The 21,526-nt window shown below is 42.1% G+C and overlaps 1 protein-coding gene across 2 annotated transcripts in view; it reads left to right on the top strand.

Moving 5' to 3' along the window:
• Positions 1-21,526, top strand: part of SPTLC3 (serine palmitoyltransferase long chain base subunit 3) — a 77,590-nt gene that overhangs the window by 40,963 nt on the left and 15,101 nt on the right. For both annotated transcript variants that reach the window (XM_040059373.2, XM_040059372.2), the window contains exons 5-9: positions 1,164-1,288; positions 2,885-2,978; positions 11,584-11,689; positions 18,752-18,971; positions 21,100-21,226. In XM_040059373.2, coding sequence (XP_039915307.1) covers positions 1,164-1,288; positions 2,885-2,978; positions 11,584-11,689; positions 18,752-18,971; positions 21,100-21,226 — 672 coding nt within the window. The remainder of the gene's footprint in view (positions 1-1,163; positions 1,289-2,884; positions 2,979-11,583; positions 11,690-18,751; positions 18,972-21,099; positions 21,227-21,526) is intronic.

Below are 21,526 nucleotides of genomic sequence, written 5' to 3'. Positions count from 1 at the left end.
TGATGAAGGTAAGATCATCTTCCTGACTCATCATCCTTGTTGAGACATTCTAGCCAAGCTTCTGCGTTCCTCCCTTCATCTGCCCTTTGTCTATCACAGTGAACACAGCTTTCTTGTTCCATCCATTGTAATTCACTTTATATTATTGTGCCATCAGCTTGTGCAGTGCAAGTGAGGCAACATATCCACTTGCCTAATTTTTTTCTCCTGTTCTCTGATTACAGCCTTATTCATAGGGGGAATGCTCTGTCAGAATCCACAGGCCACTCTCTTTTCTTCCCCACAGATCATCCTGTAAGAGTTCCTTCTGCCTTGGTCCCTGCAATGCACAGCCAGGCAACCAAAGACTAGAGAGCTGGCAAGTTGAGATGATTCCTTACTGTTCAAAGCTATCTGTTACCTCAGTCTCTTAACACCACTCTTTTGCTTGTTTGCCTTTTGTATTTTGTCATCCTCCTCTGTGAGATGGGCAGGAAGGATGCTGCTCTTGTCGGATAGTTGGAGCACCTTACGTGTTTGGAGACTTCAGGCACTAATATTGATAATTAGCATGCAATAAAAAACGGTCTCTAGTGTTGCATTATCATTTATGTTTGCTGTTGAGAGGAAAGAAAGAGCAGAGTTATCATCGGTTATGGGGGGTGGAATAGCTTTTACTTTCCAAAGCAGAAAAATGTGGAGAATGCTTTTGTTTGTCTTATCCATATAAAATCCTAATTGAGAATTTTGTACATGTATATAGGCAGGCATTAAAAAAAATGAAAAATTTTGTTGTCACCCGTTTTTATTTTCACATCTGGAGAGCACTCAAGAACGCCTAAAATGTTTGTCCCACATTTCCTGCAAAAAGGAGGGGGTTTTGTCCTCATTTCAGGGAGAGAAAAGGACAAAAAATTAGTCTTCAGAGTAAACTATGTCAAAAGTTGTTGTGGGAGAAGGGAGCTTTGCTGCCCTAACAGCCGCAGTATTTGTTAGCATTAATCACAGCTGGTTGCACCTCTTGCATTAGCCCACATGCACAGGATACAAATGGAAAACCCTCCTTAGAACTTCCTGTCACACAGCTTAACGACACGCTTCTGGCCTGTTCTTTTGTATGTTTTGTGTCATAATAACTTTCACGGTTTAATCAGATTTAATATTCCCTGTGCTTATTTTCGCAGGCACCCTAGACAAACACGTAGAACTAGAGAAACTTGTGGCCACGTTCCTTGGTGTGGAAGATGCGATGGTGTTTGGCATGGGCTTTGCAACTAACTCGATGAACATTCCAGCCCTTGTTGGAAAGGTGAGCACTTCCTTCAGGAGCATGCAGGACACTCTTTTATTGATTGTTTTAATGTTTTAACTGCTGTTGCGGTATTCTGGGCTTTCAGTGAGTGGAAGGGCTTGATCGAGGAGCAAAGCTTGGTATCAGGAATGCGTGAGTCATGAGGCTGATGACCTTGTGAGTTTGAATATGCTCCTTTTTCATCTGAGTGTTGCTATCACACATCGCTAACATCTGCTTAAGGATCAGTGGAACAGCTCTTTAGCTCCTCTTCATGAGGTTGCTTCTCCCTAAAAAGTAACCAAATGTCCAGGTGTTGTGGGATAAAGTATTTAGGCTACTTGCTGAGATTTCTCCCTGTGATGAGAGAGGATGATTAGCATAGGTTTTACAACACTTTGAGAAAAGAAAAAGCACAGTGCTTAGCATGAACAGAGCTCCAGCCAGCCCTGTGAAGAAAGCTGGCAGCAAATGCAAGTCTAAAACGGTGACCATGCTACAGAAGTTGGTGCTGAAGGAACCTCATCTCCAGAGCTGGGATATTTAGATATAAGTGGCAGAAATAAAGATATTACTGTACATATTTTTAATATTTATGTGGGTTTTTTTTGAAAATTTGGTATATATGTTATTATCCAGTATTATTATATATTATATATATTACAAATATTATTCAACTACCCTATGTTTGAGAGATTTACTCCTATGTTACCCTCTATAATTAAGCCTAGCAGCTACATCTTCTTTTCAAGCTGCATCTACACTTACTGTTAGTTCTGCAAACTAGTCTCTAGGGAGATTGCATGGGTATCTCTCAATCTAGGCCTGATCTATGATTCCAGAATAAGTTTTTAGTTAATTATGTGTTGCCCTTTGGGCAATTAAACACAGCAAAGCATGTTTAATAGAAAGCAGAGCTGCACAAGGATTCAAGCTTGAATTTCAGCTGTGAGTCCTGCCCCTTGTTAAAATAATAGATAAATTTACTTCTCCCACATTTCTATTTTCTAAAAACAAAATGAGTTTTCAACTGAGTTAATTAATAAAAAGTATACTGCAGATAACTCTATATGCATTTACCAGAGAAAGACTCTGGTTCCTGAACTTCGCTCACATCTCGATGGAGCTGGGACTTAGAAGGCATCAGTCCCTCCTGATCTCATTTCTGCAGCCTGGAGTGCTGAGGTCAGTCCAGCCTCAGCATTACTCCTCCTGTCACTACTGTCATACAGCCTTTATATGTGGGGACGTAGCTGCATTTTCCTTGTGACTCAAAATGGGCTGTGAACAGGTGATAGAGGAAGCAACATCACCTGATTTTACTACGAAGCAGTCAGTCTTTAGTAGGGTTATTTGCTGCTTTCCAGTTACAGGAAGTATTGGAGCCCCATGCACCACCTGGCAATGCCTGAGAATCTGATCCCACTGTTTCAGCCTGCCCGTGCAGTGCACGACGGCACCTCCAGGAAAAGTGGCAGAAAAATTCATTTCATGTTTAATCCTTACAGCTTAATTGGTGCGATGCTCTGTCCTAGGCACGTGTGTATGCTGGCACACACACGAGTCAGCAGCCTCCCAACTCCTGCAGATGCTCACTGTGCTCCTTCTCCACAGGGCTGCCTCATTTTAAGCGATGAATTGAACCACACTTCTCTCGTTCTCGGTGCGAGGCTTTCAGGTGCCACTATTAGAATCTTCAAGCATAATAGTGAGTATTGAAGTTGGAAACATTTAGAGACAGAGTTATTCACACCTCAAAGGCAAGAATGATTTCTTTCAAGGCTTACTTTGCTGTCAGTTCCCAGATGATACGTTTGTCCGGGCAGGATGATCAACTGTTTAATATCATGAGTGGTTTCTGATGGAAAAATTTAATAGTGGAATACTATAATTGCTCTTGTCTCTTTTTGACTTGCTGAATGACTCTGTGCTGCCACAAAAGTTTTATTGTTATTGTCAGTGTAGCCTAAGCAGTAGAAACACACTTACAACAACATGCCTTTGTTTCCAGCAGGTTCAGTGAAACCGAAATTATCTTAACATATGGCATTCCTTTGAAGCGGTTACTCTGAATTCCCAGGGATCTAATAGCAAAGATAGAGATGGTTATATCAACAGCATCATCCCAAATGTTCCTTGAAATGGAATTTTAGTGTAGAAATCACACATTAACTTTGCAATTGTACAGTTATCTTCTAAAATGCTTGAGCTCTTTAGCTTTTATTTAGTTAATGCTGCTGTGGTTACTGTCAGAGATATTGGGACTGCCTTTGATGACAAGAGTTTATTCTTTTCCCCTATACCCCATTGCAATTCCCTTTTCCATCCTCACTGCTGCCACGAGGCAGTGATTGCAAGGAAGGTTTAGAGGCTAGTGAAGTGGTAAGAAATCAGAAGAGTGGTCTGATTACCTCTCTTAATGGCTAATACAATCGCTTCTCTTTATTAAATGTTGTGTTCAGCCCCAAGGGGAGCAAAAATGAATTATGCATATGCTGTAAAAGGCCTAGGGATGAGTTGGAATGAAAAGCACACTATAGTTGTAATATAAGATGTTGTTATAATTAATATCAATTCATAATTTTGGGCCAGAAGCAATTTCTGAAGATTGTTCAAGGATTAAAGACCATCTGAACACACATATTTTTGCAGAATTAATTATCCGTAGATTAACCTGTAGCAAACCCCAACTTGGTCCACTTCCACAAATCTGGATATGCTCAGCATGGTTGCCACGCTAGTCTTTTCTCAACTTTTCCTTGGTTGTTCAATGCCTTATCCCGTTCAATCAGGTTATGTCACGTCTTGCAGGTTGACCTCTTACTACCCAAATCCAGACGTTCTCAGCCTCTTCACCCACTTGTGCTGCGTGCAGTCCAGCTGGCTTGTGCCACTTCCCACATCATTTCAGAAAATATTCCAGTCTGAGGAGTGTATTACTCCCAGCTCTGAAGATATGACCTGGAGCTGTCATGCTCACTTTACGGAATTCAGTCTCTTAACCATCTCTCAATATCTCGTTCCGCTCCCCAGAACCTGATACCTAACCAGCTTCTGTTGCACTGACAGCAAATTAAAGTTGGTGCTCTCCTGAATAATGGGCGAACAAAAAAATAATAGTGATCTACCCAAGCAGTGCTAATCTAGCACTGGAAAATGCAGACACTTCCTTTGAGGATCTTGGCAAACCTCAGTGGAAGCCCATCCAACTTGTTTTGGAGAAACTCGTTAGTTTCTAGATTAGAGATCTTATTTGTCAAAGACAGTCTTGTATGCCATTGCTGAAACATCACCTTAACTTATTTCCAGAAAGAAACTGTGGAAACTTCTGCAAATACTGTTTGGAATTGAGTGACAACTTTCGTTGTCACAGTTTTGTAGTCTTGAGCCTGAGCTGCATTTAGGGAGCACTTCATGTGAAGAAGCTTCACGTGCTCATGCTTTCTTTCAGCCCACACTGAGTCTCTCTGCTCATTAGTTCTGTGGTTAGAAAGTTGTGTCTTTTGATATTTCCTTAATCGTACCCATGAGTTACACATCACTAGCAACTAAAATAGCACGTGCAGAGATGTGTGTATGTGCCTTTTGCTTTGGGGGGAAATAGGATGTGTTTTGGGGGAGATAACAGTGGAAAGCATAACCCAGCAGGACTGCCTCTGTAGTCCTTTCACCCAAAATGGGGCAGACAGCCTTGTGCCCTCTGAGTCTGTCAGGGAGTAGTGTAACACAAGTCAGTACAGCAAAAAAAAAAAAATTAAGGACCAAAACTCAATTAATTAAGTAACCAAAAATTCCGGCTTAGGAGGGTTCTTTCCAGTTAGACAGATGTTTATTTTGTTAAACAAGACAAAGTCTGTGTTGCTTATGCTGCCAGATTCGTTCTTGCTAATGTGTGGGTATGTGACATAGACAGGCATGCCCAAATTGTCAGAGTGTGCTCGTGCTGTCATTGTCATGCTTAGGAATCGGGGAATGGAGCTGTGCTTCGTGTCACTGCTTGGTGTGAATGCAAAGTTCCTTGTGCATGAACAGAAAACTTTGTGCTTTAAGTTACTGCTTTAAGATCTTTAATAAGCATTGATTTCGCCATCAACAAGTGCATAAATTACTCTCCTCTTTCCTTTCCCTGCTCTGTTATGGAACAAGTCCTTGTCAAAAGAAAAAATGATACAAAACTGCTCTATGATAAAAATATTTCACAGAGAAGAGAGTAAAATCTACCATTTTAAACTTGCTATGAAGTACCTTCTTCTTTCAAAGGCTGTACTGTAGCTAATTCTGTACAACTCTTACTTTATTTCAAAGCGTGAGATCTGTAATAGAGGATTGGTCTGTCATCTTTCAAAAGTAAATAATTATTATTTTATTATTAATAGAGAATTATTTTATTTGTAAGACAAGAAAGAATCTCTAGGTATTACCTTATTTATGTATAATGTAGTTCTTACTCTTACAAAAGTTAATGAAGTTCTATTTCAATAAGCGGGTAGCTCTCTTAGACATTACACTTTCCATAAAAAAATCTGAATAGTTTTTCTAGAATAGATAAAATCCTTAGACCTCTGTGCTTTCCCTAGGTGAAATAAAAGGCATACAGATGTCTTTCCTTTTTGACAAAAACATCACGTGGGTGTATGAGAAGGTTTTCAAGCCTTAAAGTAAATAATAGAACGAAAAGGTGCTGTGGACCTGTAAGTTTGCTTTTATTTGGACATAGGAATGTGCCCTGCATCCTGCCTGCCAGTGGACAATCCCTTTCTTGTAAACAGGCAGGAATTTACAGGCCTGGGTTGAGAGAAATGCACAGGCACACACACCTAGACATCATCTGTGTGAGAGAAATGTAAGAGAATATTCCATCTTTACCCAATAACTAAAAACTATTGGAGAGAGCCTTCCCTTCCTCTGGGCTCTCATTAGCACTGTGTCTAGTCTTCACCCTGCCGAGGGCATAGCAGGATTGGCACGTGGGGTTTGGCCTTTAGGGGAGTTTGTCTGTGTCAGGCATTTGTGGGGTTTAGTGGGCACAAGCAGCAAAGTTCAGCTCCCTGGAGCCCCTGCTCTGAATCGCAGGTTGGGGGGATTTTAATTTTTTTTTTTTTTTTTCAATTTTATTTTAGTGTCTAAGCAGTCTTAAATATATGCAGTAGTGTTTTAGTGGACTAAAATGATTCTGACCTGCCCATAAAGTACCTGCCTTTTGTCTCCCCTGCTGTGGTGTGTACACCACTTAGGTTACCATTTCCCAGGCAGTGATTTGTTTGGGAAGATAGGAAAGAGCTGCATTGCTGCACTGGAATTGCTGCAGCCAGTGTGCAGTGGGAGAAGGTGGGAGGGTGAAACATCTCCCCACCACTGGGGCAGCAGTGGCCTGGTCTTGGTTATGTTTTTTGCCAGAAGGTGTTTGATGTTACCCTCACCAGCCTTGGGCTCCAGGGAGTCTCTCCCACATTCCCCAGATAACAGGCTTGGGGGTCCTTCAGCTAAATGGAGGCTAAAATCTGATGTTTTCACTTCCTGGTTCAGGGAGAGATTATTGACTTATCACCTGTAGGGGTTTGGCTCTTTTTTTTTTTTTTTTTTTTTTTTTTTTCCCTAGGACAATCTTTTAAGAACACCGCACATTTAAAAACCCCTTTTCAGGACCTCTGACCTTTTTTCTGGTTAAGTATTAGCCAAAATCCTTGACCCTCCCAATAAAACATGAAAAGCAAAATCAAATATTTAACCATTAATCAGCCTGTGATTTTATCAAGGGGTTTCTCTCACAGCACCCTTTCCTCACATCTTTTATAAGGGGTCTTTTACTGGTATCAGGTGTTCCTTCAGCGAGCAGATGAGGGTGTTATGGAATAATTACATCCAAGTGAGTTCTGTTCTTAGCAGCCTGTAAAAGAGGGCATCATACAAGGCCTAGGATTTGTTTATTCTTTCTAATTCTACTACATTTTTTTCCATGTAGCATCAAGCAACTCAATTGCAGTCCCATTTTCAGGTTTAGATTTGCAATTGCATGAACAGTCTGTGGGAATGTTGTGACAAGGTACAGAACTCAGGCCATGGGGGAAAATATATTTCCAGTTCTCTTCATTGCAAGGGCATTTCACTGGGTATGAACAAATGATCCTGTAAGGAGGGCAGGAAATTGCAAAGTATAACCAAGCACATAGGTTAGGTGAAAATCCAGCCTGTAATCTGGTGCTTGAAATCCACATCTGTAATGGGAATCAGGGCAATACATTCCCAGCTCCTCCTCATGCACCTTTTCAATGGTGTGAAAGTAGGAAGGGATTTTTTACTTTATCACAGATCAAGTGGTTGATGACAAGTGCGTGATGCAAGTGTGAGCTGTCCAGGTTTCCATACAAAATACAGTTCCCAGCTTGGACAACAATTGTGAATTTATGTTAATCCAGCTCCGGCATTTCTCAGTCTACCCTGTCAAATTACTGCTGTGGAGTTCAGATACAAGTGCCATGAGGACACCTTAAAGAGAATGCACAGCTACCTGGAGGAGTTGTAGTGAACACTGGAGGAACTTCTAGATGGCAGAACGCCTTCACCTTTCAGTGCAAATATATTCTCTAGCTTAAAAGAAGGAAAGAAAAGGGAAAAAAAAAAAAAAAAAGAGAGAGAAAAGCAGAAAAATAAGTGCAACGAATTAAGCAAGCAAATAAAATAGGGGGGAAATGAAAGAGATAAATAAACAGGTGAAAATTAGAAAGAGATCTCTTTGCTTGCAAACCCCAAAGAGTTTGTGGTGGTTTAGTACAGGATGGTTCCTTCATTTTTAATTTTTTTTTCCAAGCGTGTAGGTACCCTTGAATTTCAGAAGGGAGGGCGGTGTTGCAGCTATTCCAGAGCAGCATGAAAAGCACGTTACCCACTAAGGTTTTGTGCTCCTTGAAGTCTCTGGCCACGTATCAGAGACAAGATCATTGCCCAGATAGGTGGACTGCAGCCTAATCCAGTTGGGCGTGTAATTCCCCGTGACACACGCAGACGCCGCCAGGGCAAGGAGACTGGTCTGTCCTGCTCCCTGCACGCTGTGTCTGCCCTCTCTGCCTTGAGAAAGCCACATCCTGCTTCCCAAGTGTGGACAGGGAGCTTTCTTGAGCCAGTGCCCTCTACTTTCAGAGAGACTGGAGTTTATGGAGGGGCAGGGAGGGGAGTCTCAGCCTGTCACCGTGGCTGCAGCGATCACCGCTCCCGCGTTCCGAACAAAGATACTCGTGTGGAGCCACAGGGTCTGTGCCAGCTTGCATGAGAGTGCAAGAGGGGAGAACCTGAAAATCAGAGTTACGAGCGTGCAGCAGAAGGAAGAACGTGACAAGAGTAGTAGCAGCCTGTTTATTTTAATTAAACAGCATTCAGCTGACACACGGGAGGTTTCCAGCCCACGCAGAGGAATGGTGATGACATCCCCAGCATTACAGTGTAAGGATGAGGGGTGGAGACGCCGTGTCTGTGCTCCCTCCAGGAGCCTGCTGTCCCACCTGCACTGCAGGCAGCATGACACGCTGCCTGCCCAGGCCCAGACTCGCTCCAGCCCACTGGCAGTTTGTGTTCTTGCTGTTACTCTTGAAGTAGCTGTGAGAGATCCCAAACAAGGATTATGCAAGTCCACCAACCCCCTGACAGATCCACTGTCCCCTCTTAGGAAACTTTATCCTCCATATCTGGGCAATAAGGAGAAGGTGGAAAGGGAAAACATGGATAGATTTGGGTGTGCTTTGATTAACCAAGTCAAATTCTTACCCCAACCCCCTGGGCTGGTGTGCGGTTGTTGGCCATTGCCGCTGAAAACCCTGGGCTGGTTGGTGATGGTCAAACAAGGAAGGACTGTTATTTTCTCTATAACTGGTTCTTCAAGATGGACTCGTGCAGCTCATCATCTTAATGTCCTAATGTCTCTCAATATAACTATTTTTAATGGGTAAATGATTTGATATCTGAAAGTCACCTGGGGTTGCACTGTTGTTTTTCCTGCTGTTCAGTATATCCCACTTTCTGAAAAGCTTAAACACAAGCACATGGAGCACTTTGTTTTCACCTTGAAGGACAGAAGCAGCCTTTTGTGGGAAATACTAAAGGTTACAGATTTTTCCTTTCAGCCTATTTCCCCTTTCCAAATGAGGCAGAGAGTTAATAGGTCAGTAAAATTCATTTGCACCTGAACAAATTGTGTGTTGACTATTACAGGCTTCAGAAAAGGTTACACATAGATGTTTTTTTTAGAATGAGACATCAAAAAGAAAGTGAGATAGCCTCGATCCTGCAAACAGACATGTTCTTAGCCTGTACTCCAGCAGGACTATATTATGTGTAAAGAGGAGGAAAAATAAATGGGAGACTCATCCCGTGGAGAGGTTCTCCCCAGTCAGTGGTCCACAGCAGTTTGGACAGAGGAACCTATTCACAGCCATGTATTTTTTAAAACAGAATTATATACATTTCATTTAATCTTCTCTTTCCTTTTTTTTTTTTTTTTCTTTTGATGTGAATGTGCTAAAACAACTGAATCTTCAAGCCATGCTTCTAACTCAGAGGCAGAATGACTTTTCTGAAGTCAAGAGCCAACCTGGACTGACACATAGAACACTGAATTGAAAAACCCTGTGTGATTCAGAAGAGGGTTTCCAAGGTCCCAAAAGGATTTAGATGACAGTGACATCAGTAGAGACTAATTTGGTGGAGAAAAGGGGGTGTCCAGATTTTACTGTGAGCTCTCTGTCATCCTGAGGGAGCCCTTTAAGAGGAGTTTTAAGTATTCCCTACTCAAAACAAAAGAGAACGTGAGCAGCTGCGAATGCTCAGCTTGGTTATAACTTTCCCGTATAAAGCACCAAAGAACTTTTATTTCCTTGATTGCCATCTAGTGGAAAGCGTGCTGTCTGCATCGCATCATTCCTGGCAGCATTTCCATCTCGGAGCTCCCTGAGCTGTGCAGGCCACTGCACCACTGAAACAAGGGGCAACTGGTATTGTCCGTGCCTGTTTTGTGCTTTGTGGAGTTGTAGAGTGCAGCAGGGACTTGTTAGGTCAGGGACAGAGTGGCAGGGTCTTTGCTGACACCTTTACTGTCACTGAGAAACACAAAGAAATCACACGCAGACAAGAGATTTCTGCAGAGGTTCTTCTGATCCAGCTTCCAGCTGAAAGGGCGGAGAGAAGAGACCCCTTTGTTTATTCTTTTACTTTTATACATTTGTGGGTCTAGCAGAAGATTGGCTTTTTGGGGTTTCCACCCCTCAGCCTCAGTGGCCAGACGAATTGTCAGTTACAATTGTTTTCAGGTTAGAAATATGCAAACAAAGGACAGAGAATGAAAAACAAAGGATTTGTTCATATTACTTCTGTGGGAAAGGTAGAAAAACTACTCTAATATTTTACAGTAACTAAAAGATTTGACTCCATTTATGAAAATCAAAAAGCTAATAAAGAAACTCAGAAAAACCAGGGTAACACTTTACCTTCCACCAGCATCGCTGAATGTTGCTAGGAAAAGGTGAGGCATCAGGATGTTCCTGGAAGGGTTCAGGTCATAGCCTGGCCACCTCTCAGGGCACGGGTTACTCACAATGGGCAATTAATATGCAAATGGCCCCATTCCCCTCAGGCAGAAACCAAACTATGGGTCAATTTATTAATATTTCTAAGATGCATTTTTTTTTCCCGCTCGGGACAATTCATTTTACACATTTCACTTTGTGCTGTTGTAGAAGTTTGTATCAACTGTGTTAAGATGTGTTGCTGAAGCAAATAGGTTTGTATTGTGAAAAAATGCCATTGATTTTCTCAGCCCACAGTTTGAGCTGATCTGTAATGTTTCTTGGGTATTATGAGACTCTGTAGGATGTTCTTGGAAAACATTTTGAAATGCCAGTCTGGATTCCTGAAAAGTACCAGAATAATTCATTTTGAAGAGTGTCTATTCATTGGAGACTCCAGAATGCTGGTATATTGAGAGTCACATTTGGCCTGACCCTGATTTCTGTGGTATTTTTTCTTGCTTCTTCCATCTTTTTCAAAATTTCCTTCAAGAATTTTTTTAGGTGACCCACACTCAGCCTTTAAGCAGCTAAGGATCATAATCTTGTTCCAACCCTCCTTATATTGATGTCCCACCAGTGCCAAGCATTTAGGCACCAAAATAGTGTATTAGCTTATCTTTAGGACTTTTTTTTTTTTTTTTTTTTTAATGTTGTCTTTTTCTGCATAGGAAAAATAGCGCCCAAGAGAAAATTGAAAGCTCTTGAGAAAAATTTTTGTTAATGTTTTTCCTTCCTCCTTTTTCTTATTTTTAAATAAAGATATGCAGAGCCTCGAGAAGTTGCTGAGAGATGCAATAATATATGGACAGCCTCGCACCCACAGAGCATGGAGAAAAATTATCATCCTCGTGGAGGGCATTTACAGGTTTGTGTTGTAGAAAGATGAGTATTCTATCATATATGAGGGCAGAATGATGAATTGAGTGGGGCAAACTCTGACTCTAGGTATCTGAGGGAAATCTTAATGAGAGTAGAAGTTCCAATAGCATTCTGTGATCTCATAAATAGGTTGGTTTCCATTATGACAGCCTGAACCCTGTATTCTGGAGCTCCAGTTAGATGCTGTACATTGTTCTGAACGTTGACTTTTAGCAAATCATAGTTGAGTGGGAGATGTACTGAGAGCAGGACAGGACCAGTAGCCCTAGTCCCTAGAGGAATTCAGATGAGAGCAGTGCCTTTGAGAATCCATCTCATAATAGCAGCATCACTAATACAACATAATTATAGAGCATCTCAGCCAGATAGCTACGGTTCACTCGTGTGGTGCAGCTTGCCCCCAGCCAGGAAGGCAAACAATCACTGGAGCAGCAAAGCAGGGCCACCAGCCGTGCTCACCATCCTGGGCTTCATCCTGGCAACTGCTCCAGTCTGGAGAAGGTCATTGGGAAGGCAGCCAGGGAGCTCATGGAAGGGGAGTTGGAGAAGGGAAGGGCAAGAAAGGCTGAAGAGTCAGGGGTTTGGACAGTAAGAGGATTTGCAGGGATCTAGGCAAGGCTGCTGTGGTGGTAACAGGAAATGGGGGAGCAGGACAAGGGCGGTTTGGGGAGTAGCAACACCTGCCCCAGAGAGAAGGAAATCAGAACCACTCATTCACAGGACATGACAGGGTTTATAATACTGGCATTAGAACTTTATATGTAGGGATTGTATCATGTGTTGCTGAAATACAGCCAGTCTGGATGGGCAGTCTCTTATGCCATTTTACTGCAAAATGCTGGCACAGCTTAGCCAATTAGCTTTTTTTTGGGGAGGGGAAGAAATCTTTTATGATCTCGTGTCATCACAACTTCATAGTTGCCAGTGCTTTCTTTTTGCCTAACGTTTTCCATCTGCAAAGGGACCAAATCGGTCCTTATCTAAACACCTGTCACTCAGAGGTGAAACAGGTCGGCAGCAGATCAGCTGATCCAAAGCAGGCTGTACGTGTCCTTTCAACCAGAATAAACAGAGCAAAACTACAAATAAACATCGCTTGGCACTACTAAAAGAGAGCTCGGATTTAAGGACTTTGATCATGCAGAATTTAAGTGGACCACCAACATTTTACTGACAAGTGTTCCCATTGGTCACATGGCTGGCAGAAAAGGTTCCAGCTGCTGAGCTTTGTTCACTTTTAAATCCTTAACCCTGAATATTGACCACTAGGGAACAAGAAGGTAGACTGGTAACACAGAGGCATGGATCAGTCCAAGCAGTGGGACAAACCCACTGACAGCTTTTTAACTATACTAACTTATATTTCCAGATTTATGTTTGGTGTAGAGTTTTCTTTTCCTGTAGTTTTGCAGTTCATTCTCAAATGAGATTTAATTTTCCAAAGTTCAAAGAGCCTTCTTTTGGAATACAAAATAAAAGCATGCTAAACCTCAGAGTACCTACTAAAAGGAACCATAAAGTTCCTTCAGCTCCATAAAGGCTAAATAATGTTAAGACCACTCATGCCCTGAGTGTCTATGCTTCTGAAAGGCATAAAGTAAAAGAAAAACGGAGCTCAGCTCTCTAACAGTCTCCTGTTGGAAGCTATCCCTAGCAGTAGCTAGGTTGGTTGGTTAGCTAGTTGTTTTCACAGTCTAAGCGGATCAGAGACTGTAGAGCGTGGTTTGGTTGTAAAGCAGTTCCGCTGTGACTCGAGGGCGAATGCCACCGCGGGCCACCGCGCCGTGTCCCTGCCACCACTGCCAGCCCGGGACACGCGCAGCCAGGCGGGTACTGCCAGGAACAGGCTCACAGCCTGGGCAGCTGAGCCAGCTGGTAGCTAAGAACATTTCATATGCAAAAAAAAAAAAAAAAACCAAAACTAAAAGCTGGAGAAGGACGGAGTAGAACTACTCTTACTCTTTTCGTGTGTATGTTCTTTCCTTCCTTGGACCAGGGTTTTTGAAAGACTAAAATTTTCCAGCCCCATATTGGCTAACGATAGTTTTCTTGAAGGTTTGCCAAATGCCAAATTAACATTCATCGAGAGGGTTTAAGAGGAGTTAGAGTGTAGTTAATGTATTCTTCTTACAATAGTTAATACCATTTTTTATTTTTTTTCCTTAAGTTATGCTTCAGGGACAGCAAATATAGAATTTAAATAACTTGGTCAGAGCCATTCTCCAAGTCATAATATCTTGATTTGCAAGTTTGGCTTGGCAAATTTTTACAGAAATGCTTTTTCCAGAGATATAAAAGAAAACACTGAGCTTTCCTTCTTTAAAAAAATATTGTTATATGGGACACCATAGTCTTAGTATGGTGAAGTTTATGGTATGGAAAGAAATTTGCCTTCTGTTTCCATTAGGAGTATCTTAAAGTGTTTACACTGTGCATAAGCCTAGACTTGGCAGCTGGCAAAATTTGAAAAGGGTCATTGTTAGCCAACAAGAGCATTTCTGGAAATCAGACTTGTGTTTGAAACCATAAACCACAGATTTTGCTTGGTTACAACTGAAGGCAGAATTGGCCCCTCGACTTGGGAAGCACTCAAGCTACATGTCAAATAAATAGCATTAAGTATATGTTTGTTTGCTTTTTAATGTCTCTATTATCTTCAAAAGAAAAAAAAAAAGTCATCAAAAGTAAATGTAACTCCTAGTGAAAGCCGGTTCTTAACTTGGACCAGCCTAGGAGCAAATGTATTCCATTTGTGTTCCAAACTGAGGGAGACCATCTAGCCATCAATCTTGACTCCAAAAAGCATGAACAAGTTTTGGCAGTGACCAGGGCACAAGTTAAACGGACTTGCTAAATCATATTTTTATTATTTGAACTCCAGCTAATGTTTTCCTTGGCTTCTACCATTTCCAGTTTAGGATTAATCAGTTACTGTGTTCTTACATGGTTTGTGGTGGGCTTCTGCTCTCTTCCATGCATATTTACTTAGGAGTGAGATAGGCCAAGGCCTAGGGCAGAAGTTATGGGGCACCAGAAATTGATCAAAACAGATTGGTTTTCATTTGTTTTTTTCCTTACTTTTAATTTAATTTGGGTATTTTCCCTTCCAGCTAAGAAAATAGCTCTGATCAGTTAGATGTTGTCCAATGCCTTTTCATGTGCATTAGGAGTTCCTTGGGATTCAATGCCAATAGTGTAGGAAATATAGCAGGGTTATTTTTTATTTCCTGGGATTAAGTGACTGGACTTCCAGAAAGGAGTGAGGTAACATTTAATGTCTTTGGCCAAGGAACAGCATTAAAGGTTAATATTTCTATCATTTTAGTGTTGAAATGGAGCTGTAGATGAGGGCAGAGTTAAAAGATTTCCTTGAAATTATTGCTCTAAACTATAAAACAGAGATTATTGTATGAATGTACAAGGTTTATGTAAGAAAACAGTACCTAAAGTAACTGTTAAAGTGGAATGTATGTGTCTTGTCAGTAGCAGGCCAGGAAAGGAGGGATTTTTCCCAATTACAAACTAGCCTGAAAGGGGAACAGATAAACTCTTCAAATGTTGAAAAGATAGTGGTACTCTAGGGGATGTTTAGAGTTAAGGTAGATAAGAGGTGGAATATTTGGAAATTAGTCTTCCTGAGAGAAAAATTAAAAAGGAAACTGGTACCATAGTAGAGTGTAGAAACCTCATTTCCCAAGAAGTTTCAAGATAAACTGGGCAAAAAAACCACATCAGTGTCAAGGGCAAGCCTGTGTTCCAAGTGAAGTGACCATCACAGGTGCACACCTCCCATCTCTCAAAGCACCTGGGTCCACAATTCATCAGCTGCATCAGGAAGAACATCAGTGGTTTCACCCATCAAACTTGATTGAATCACGTTTAAAACTGCAGTATTCTAAAAATTCAGGATTATCTCCTCACATCTGGAGGTACGTCCAAGCTGAGTGCGTACTAACCCAAGTTTTTGTGCCTGTCCACCACACAAGAGAGATGAGGATCAGCTGCATTCCGGAACCTTTCCATCCCTGCCACCAAGTTGGGAATTGGTGCTACAAGACAGGATGTCATACTATGTGATGAGAACACCTGGCCTGGGCAAAGCCAGCTTTAGCTCATCTGCATCTGGGTTTGTTTTTTTTTTTTTTAAATGCCCTGTGTGCTTGAGCAGATCTGGAAGCAGTCAATGCATTTCTACACAATGCTAAGTGGCCCAGTCAAAATGAGACAGAACCTGTACAGTTCACTTCTGGCTCTTTGGTTTAAGCCCACTTGACATCAATATCAACATTTACTGAAGCATTCAGTAGACTTTCAAATTGGAATACCCAAGGGGTTAAGTGAAGTGAGCTTTATCTTGAAGCAGTTCCAGACAGAGTGGTGTGCAAATCACTAATCATTTCCCAGCATCAAAAGAGAGACCAAGACCAGATCAAGCAGCGAAAGAGTTCTCATCTCTGCCATCAGGAAGGCTGAGACCTGTTGGAATGGCAGCACAGAACATGTTCAGAACTCCAGCAGCACTTTATGTGTTCCATGGATGCTTCAAGGCCACATTAGGAACTCTGTCAACTATTGAATTTATGTCAGCCAGCACCTTTCAAGAGCAGTAGGTCAAAACTGAAACTGAATGCTAGTGCCTTGTTTTGCTAAGCAGCTTAGAGTTCCGAGAGAAATCTCCTACTCATATGAGAAAGAAAAGTTTTCATTCAGTCTTCTAAAGGGTTAAATCTTGCATCAGCCACGTACCAGCTCCATGTATTCTGGGATTCAGCACAACTTTCCTTCCATTACACAAATACACAGCATTTTTAATTTACCATTTTTTTACTCTTTTTGAAGTTAAGTGCTGTCTCTCCTGCCTGAATCTCCACGAGCCACTAAGCCTAACGATGACCCTGTAAATGTGGAAAAACCATTGTTGTCCTTCTCTGCCTGGCTGGTGTGCCCAAGCATTGCTGGAAGGTGGAGGGTGGGATTGCAGTTTGCAGAGGTGCTCCTCGGCTCAGACACAGCTGAAAGCTGCCAGGCCCAGCACGTCCAAGCACACCCAGGGGCTCAGTGTCATTTTTGCTGACTAATGCTTTGACTCTGGGCTGTGTGAGGGCTGTGGGCTCTGCCCTTGTATTCACTAGGAAAATAGCTGTGGTGGTTCAAGTTGCTTCTCCCCTAGCTGCTAAGTGCCATTTGGGAAAAGTGAGAAAGCCCAGTCCCCAGGGCAGTACAAGCCCACCCTTCTTTGCTGCAAGAGATCTTGGTGCCAACACACAGTCCCACAGCTGCCTCTTTTATGGCTGGGCAAGACAGAAGGACAAGATTTGCCAGCAGTCACCAACAGCCCAAAATATGCCTCCAGGCACACATAGCCAGGCTCTCTGAACCTCCCAGTGTGAACAGCACAGGCAACCCTTGTCCGTGGCTACTCCCCCATGCTGTTACACTAATGGAGACTCGCCTTTGGGCAGGTCCCCTTCAAAACTGGAGACCGATTTCCAGTCTTACTCAGGAGACCAAAGGATGAAGAAGGACTAAAATTGTCAGAAATTTCCCAAGTGCTAAAAGCACATCGTGCTCCTTTTGTGATGCCAAACTTCCAGCTGCACAGTACAAGTAAAGTGGCAACAAAGCAGCCTGTGAAGGCCATTGGTCCAGTATCCAAAACTTCCAAGATGCTATTGACTGCATTTCTCTTTTGAACTTGCTAATTGGGACCAAAGTCTGTGTTTCTGGTTTTCTGAAACTCATTGCATTTGCAAGTGGATACACCTTAGCTGTGGACCTTGGCCACAGAGCCCCGGTTCTCCTGGCACATGGCACACTGACTTTGTGTTTGATAGCAAGTTTTTAGCTTTTAAAGACCTGCTTACTAGAGCTAGTGGAAGAGAACATGATTAACTCATTGTGAAATGAATACTGAGTGCATCTGAGCATATCCAAGCATAGCTGTAAGTCACCCCACAAAGGTTTTCAAGACACAGGTCTTCACAGCAATATTCTGCATGCTTCATTTTTATGGGATCAGAGAGCATTTTTATTTATCTCCCTGCGCTTTCGTTTTACTGGACACCTCCTTCGTGCCTTCTCATTTACTGACATGACTGCCAGCAGTGCAGAAGATTTATCATCTCTTCTCATTTCTATAAACCTCAGTACACCATTAATCACAGAATCATGGGATGGTTTGGATTGGAAGAGACCTGAAAGCTCATCTTGTTCCAACCCCCTCCCCTGCTGTGGACAGGGACATCTTCCACTAAACCAGATTTAGTGCACCTGATTCAGAGTACCATCCAACCTGGCTTAGAACATTGCCAGGTATGGGGCATCCACAGCTTCTCTGAGCAACCCGTGCCAGTTCCAAATATTTCGTTTTTCTGCATGGCTGTAAGAAAGTTAAAAGAAAAGGAATGGAAACTTTTTTTTTTTTCCTTTTGATTACTAGGTAGCAGGCTACATTTCCTAAAAAGTACATATCGAAGCAAAAATTGGCAAGACTGGATTTCAGCTGCCTGTTTTAATCCCCGATTCTGTGAAGGCTGGGAATGCTTAGAGTTTATGGCACCAGCTGTGGGTTTCACATGGCCCATCTCCAGTGTATGTTGGACCCAGCTCCTCTGCACCAGATGAATTTGCTCTAGAGCTGTTATGCCCAAATATTGCCACAGTAGCTGACGATGGAGTAAGCAAGGACCAGACTGAATTACAGAAGTTCTTTATAATATTAGTTTTGTAGAGTTGAACTGTAATGTGCTGCTTAGGGTATGTATCTCCGCCTTGCTTTACACCTTTCCTTTTCTCCTCTGACATGTTGACAATTTACAAACATTCAAAGGCTTTTGGACCGGTTTTGAATGTTTGAATTCTAAAACTGTCTAACTGTTTTGTGCTCACCTGCAAGTGGGAACGGGTTGCGAGTTTTCTTTGGCTTGGAGGTAAAAATTGAGATTCCAGAAGAACTTTGGTGGAATAAGGCAATTAATGACTGTATTTTCTGCCAGTGTGGGAAGGGGTGCAGGGTTTGTTATTCACCCCTGATTCTCTCCATGTGCAGCATGGAAGGGTCCATCGTGCGCCTGCCAGAGATAGTCTCCTTGAAGAACAAATACAAAGCCTACCTCTACTTGGACGAAGCTCACAGCATTGGAGCAGTGGGAGCAACGGGCCGAGGAGTTGTGGAATACTTCGGAATGAGTCCCGACGACGTCGACGTGTTAATGGGAACGTTCACAAAGAGCTTTGGCGCAGCTGGAGGATACATAGCTGGCAAAAAGGTAAAAGGAAATCATAAACAATTTTGCATCGAGGGTGTGGGGACTGCTTTTGTATGGTGTATGATACATTTCAGTATCTTTTTGAGCAGACTGCTTAACATCAGCACTGTTCTAAAGTTAGCATCATTTTTTGCCTGGATCCCAAATGCACATCAAACAGTCAGACTTTCTTATTTTTGTCTCATGTTCATATTATGTAATTTGCTTGAGTTGGGTTATTCTGTGCCACCCTGATGATTGCTGTTTGTCTTGGAAATGTTTGGACATGTTGTGGTTGGCTAATATACTTCCCTACATTAATTTGCATGCGGATTGCTCATTACTTTGTTTCACATTTGTAAACAGTGTGTGGAGCAATATTGAGAGATTAAAACCACAGTTTCATCCACTGATAATAAAATTCCTAGAGTTGTGGATTGACATAGTTGCATTTTTTAGGAGAATGGAGAAAGAGGTTACTGGGGTCCTTTTGCAATAGTAAATTCTGTGTCCTCAGTTGCTCCGTGTACATTAACAAAACAATCTCTTGCTAACAACAGATGTCAACAAAAAGTAGAGCTGAGCTTGCTTTAACTGGGGGTGTAGAAGAGAAAGCATAATCAGCACCATTGTGAAATGTCATTGGTTTTGTTGCTTGACAGAGAGATCAAATGATTGCTGATTATTTTCTCTTTTCATACCCAGCTGAATGTACTTTTTAAGCAGTCTGCTGAATGAGTGGGAAGCCTGTTTAGACAGCCCATATGGTTGTTGTCAGGATAACATTAAAAAAGGCTGCCCTACAGTAGAATAAAAGGGCTATAAGAAAGTATAAACTGTGTATTTCTTACTGTCTTTTTTGAGTTTGCCCTGGAGATCTTAAAACCAAGTGTCATATCAAGAAACAATTTTCTTTGTTTCCTTGGCTTCCGGAATTTGTGTCTGTACATTTATTTCTTACCAGAGACAATGTGGGTAATGTAGCTAGAAAGTATAGAAAGATTAGACCTGTGAAAATAGTCCCATGTAATTCCTTGGAAGCTTTTTTAAGTGAAAACAGGTCACTCTTTTCATGCCTGTGTATATCACTAAGCTTAGCCTCAGGCTTCTCAGCCTTGGAAGGCTGCTCGCCCATTCACCCACTTACGTTCCTTTCTGCAGCCAAAAACTCACAGTGGCGCTGTTTATTCTGCATCAGCTGGAGCCCAGAAGCCTTCTTAGCTTTTGACCAAACCCTCAGGAGTACAATTGCAAAATGGCCATGCACAGCCTGTGTAAGGCTAGGTAAATCTTTATCCTCAGCACTGCAGATACTGCATAGACTCATACAGTGTTTTCGTAGTGATTTGTGTTACTCTCACTGGATTGTTTTTTGCTGATGGTATTTTTCCATCAAAGTCAATTTTTCAGCCTTCTCACTAACGTGCACTCAACTTTTAGTGTCGTAACTGTTACTCTGACATTTTGCACTAGGAGATTAACGTTGTTATAACAATGATGATCTTAGTAAGGTTTGAATTTCTACTGCATGCCTGGATTCAGGAAGAGTTACTGGTGTTTTAGACATGCCTACAGTATATCAATGTTTTTCCTAAGAGGGCGGATTGTGTTCTTAGTTACTGTGTTCCTAGGAAATGTTAAAAGCAATTATACCAACTCTGACATGACTGTCCCTGCCACACTGCTTGAAAGTTTTGATTGAAAATTTATGTGTTTATTAATAAAACAAAGATCCCAGTAAGGTTGCTTTTCCTGGGCTAGGTCATGTGGCAGAGGACCTTTACTGATGTCATATAGCCTTTGTTTCATTACCAGAGGAGAACTCAGCAGCATTATAAGTGCAGCTGTTCATTGGTCTTGAAATTATTTTGGCTCCTTTATAATAAGTCTTAGCACAGAAGTAAACATTATTCTGTTCCAGACTTTTGTTCCAGCTGTAATTGCCCAACTTATATGGATATGGTAAAGCTTTTGCACCTGCCTGATGTTTCTTCAGGCCATGTATTAACAGTGGAGGCCAAGAATGCAATCCAGTAGCTGGTGAAACCCCCTCTTCCTTTTTCACCTTCCCACTGCTGCAGTAGTTAAGGGGGGGATATGTTGTTTGGCCAGCTCAAAGCTCATTCATGCTTTGTTTTGCTTGTGTAAGGGCCTTGTGGACTTTTTACGAACTCATTCTCACAGTGCTGTGTACGCCACGTCTATGTGTCCCCCCGTAGCAGAGCAAATCATCAGGGCAATGAAATGTCTCATGGGACTGGACGGGACAACACAAGGTAAGCCAGCCTTCCTCCCTCCCTCCCTCCCTCTGTTCCTTATTCCAGCTGCTACCAGAGCATCTGTCTGGGTACATGAACAAGCAGAATGTCATCCAGCAGCAAAGAAGTCATTGCAATGACAGTGCAAATGAAATCCTTCATATTGTAAAATTAATACCCAAATCCTTGTAAGGATAACCAAATACTTCTAAGTGCTGTTGACCCTGGGGCTTTTTTCCATGCTCACCCACATGCAGCAGGGGTGGAAAGATTTTGGGGTTCTGCCTGTATAGGCGTCAGCCCATCCTGATTTGCAGA

This window comes from Hirundo rustica, chromosome 3, assembly GCF_015227805.2.
Source record: "Hirundo rustica isolate bHirRus1 chromosome 3, bHirRus1.pri.v3, whole genome shotgun sequence".
Classification (NCBI taxonomy): Eukaryota; Metazoa; Chordata; class Aves; order Passeriformes; family Hirundinidae; genus Hirundo; species Hirundo rustica.
This window is presented reverse-complemented; position numbering and strand designations above follow the sequence as displayed.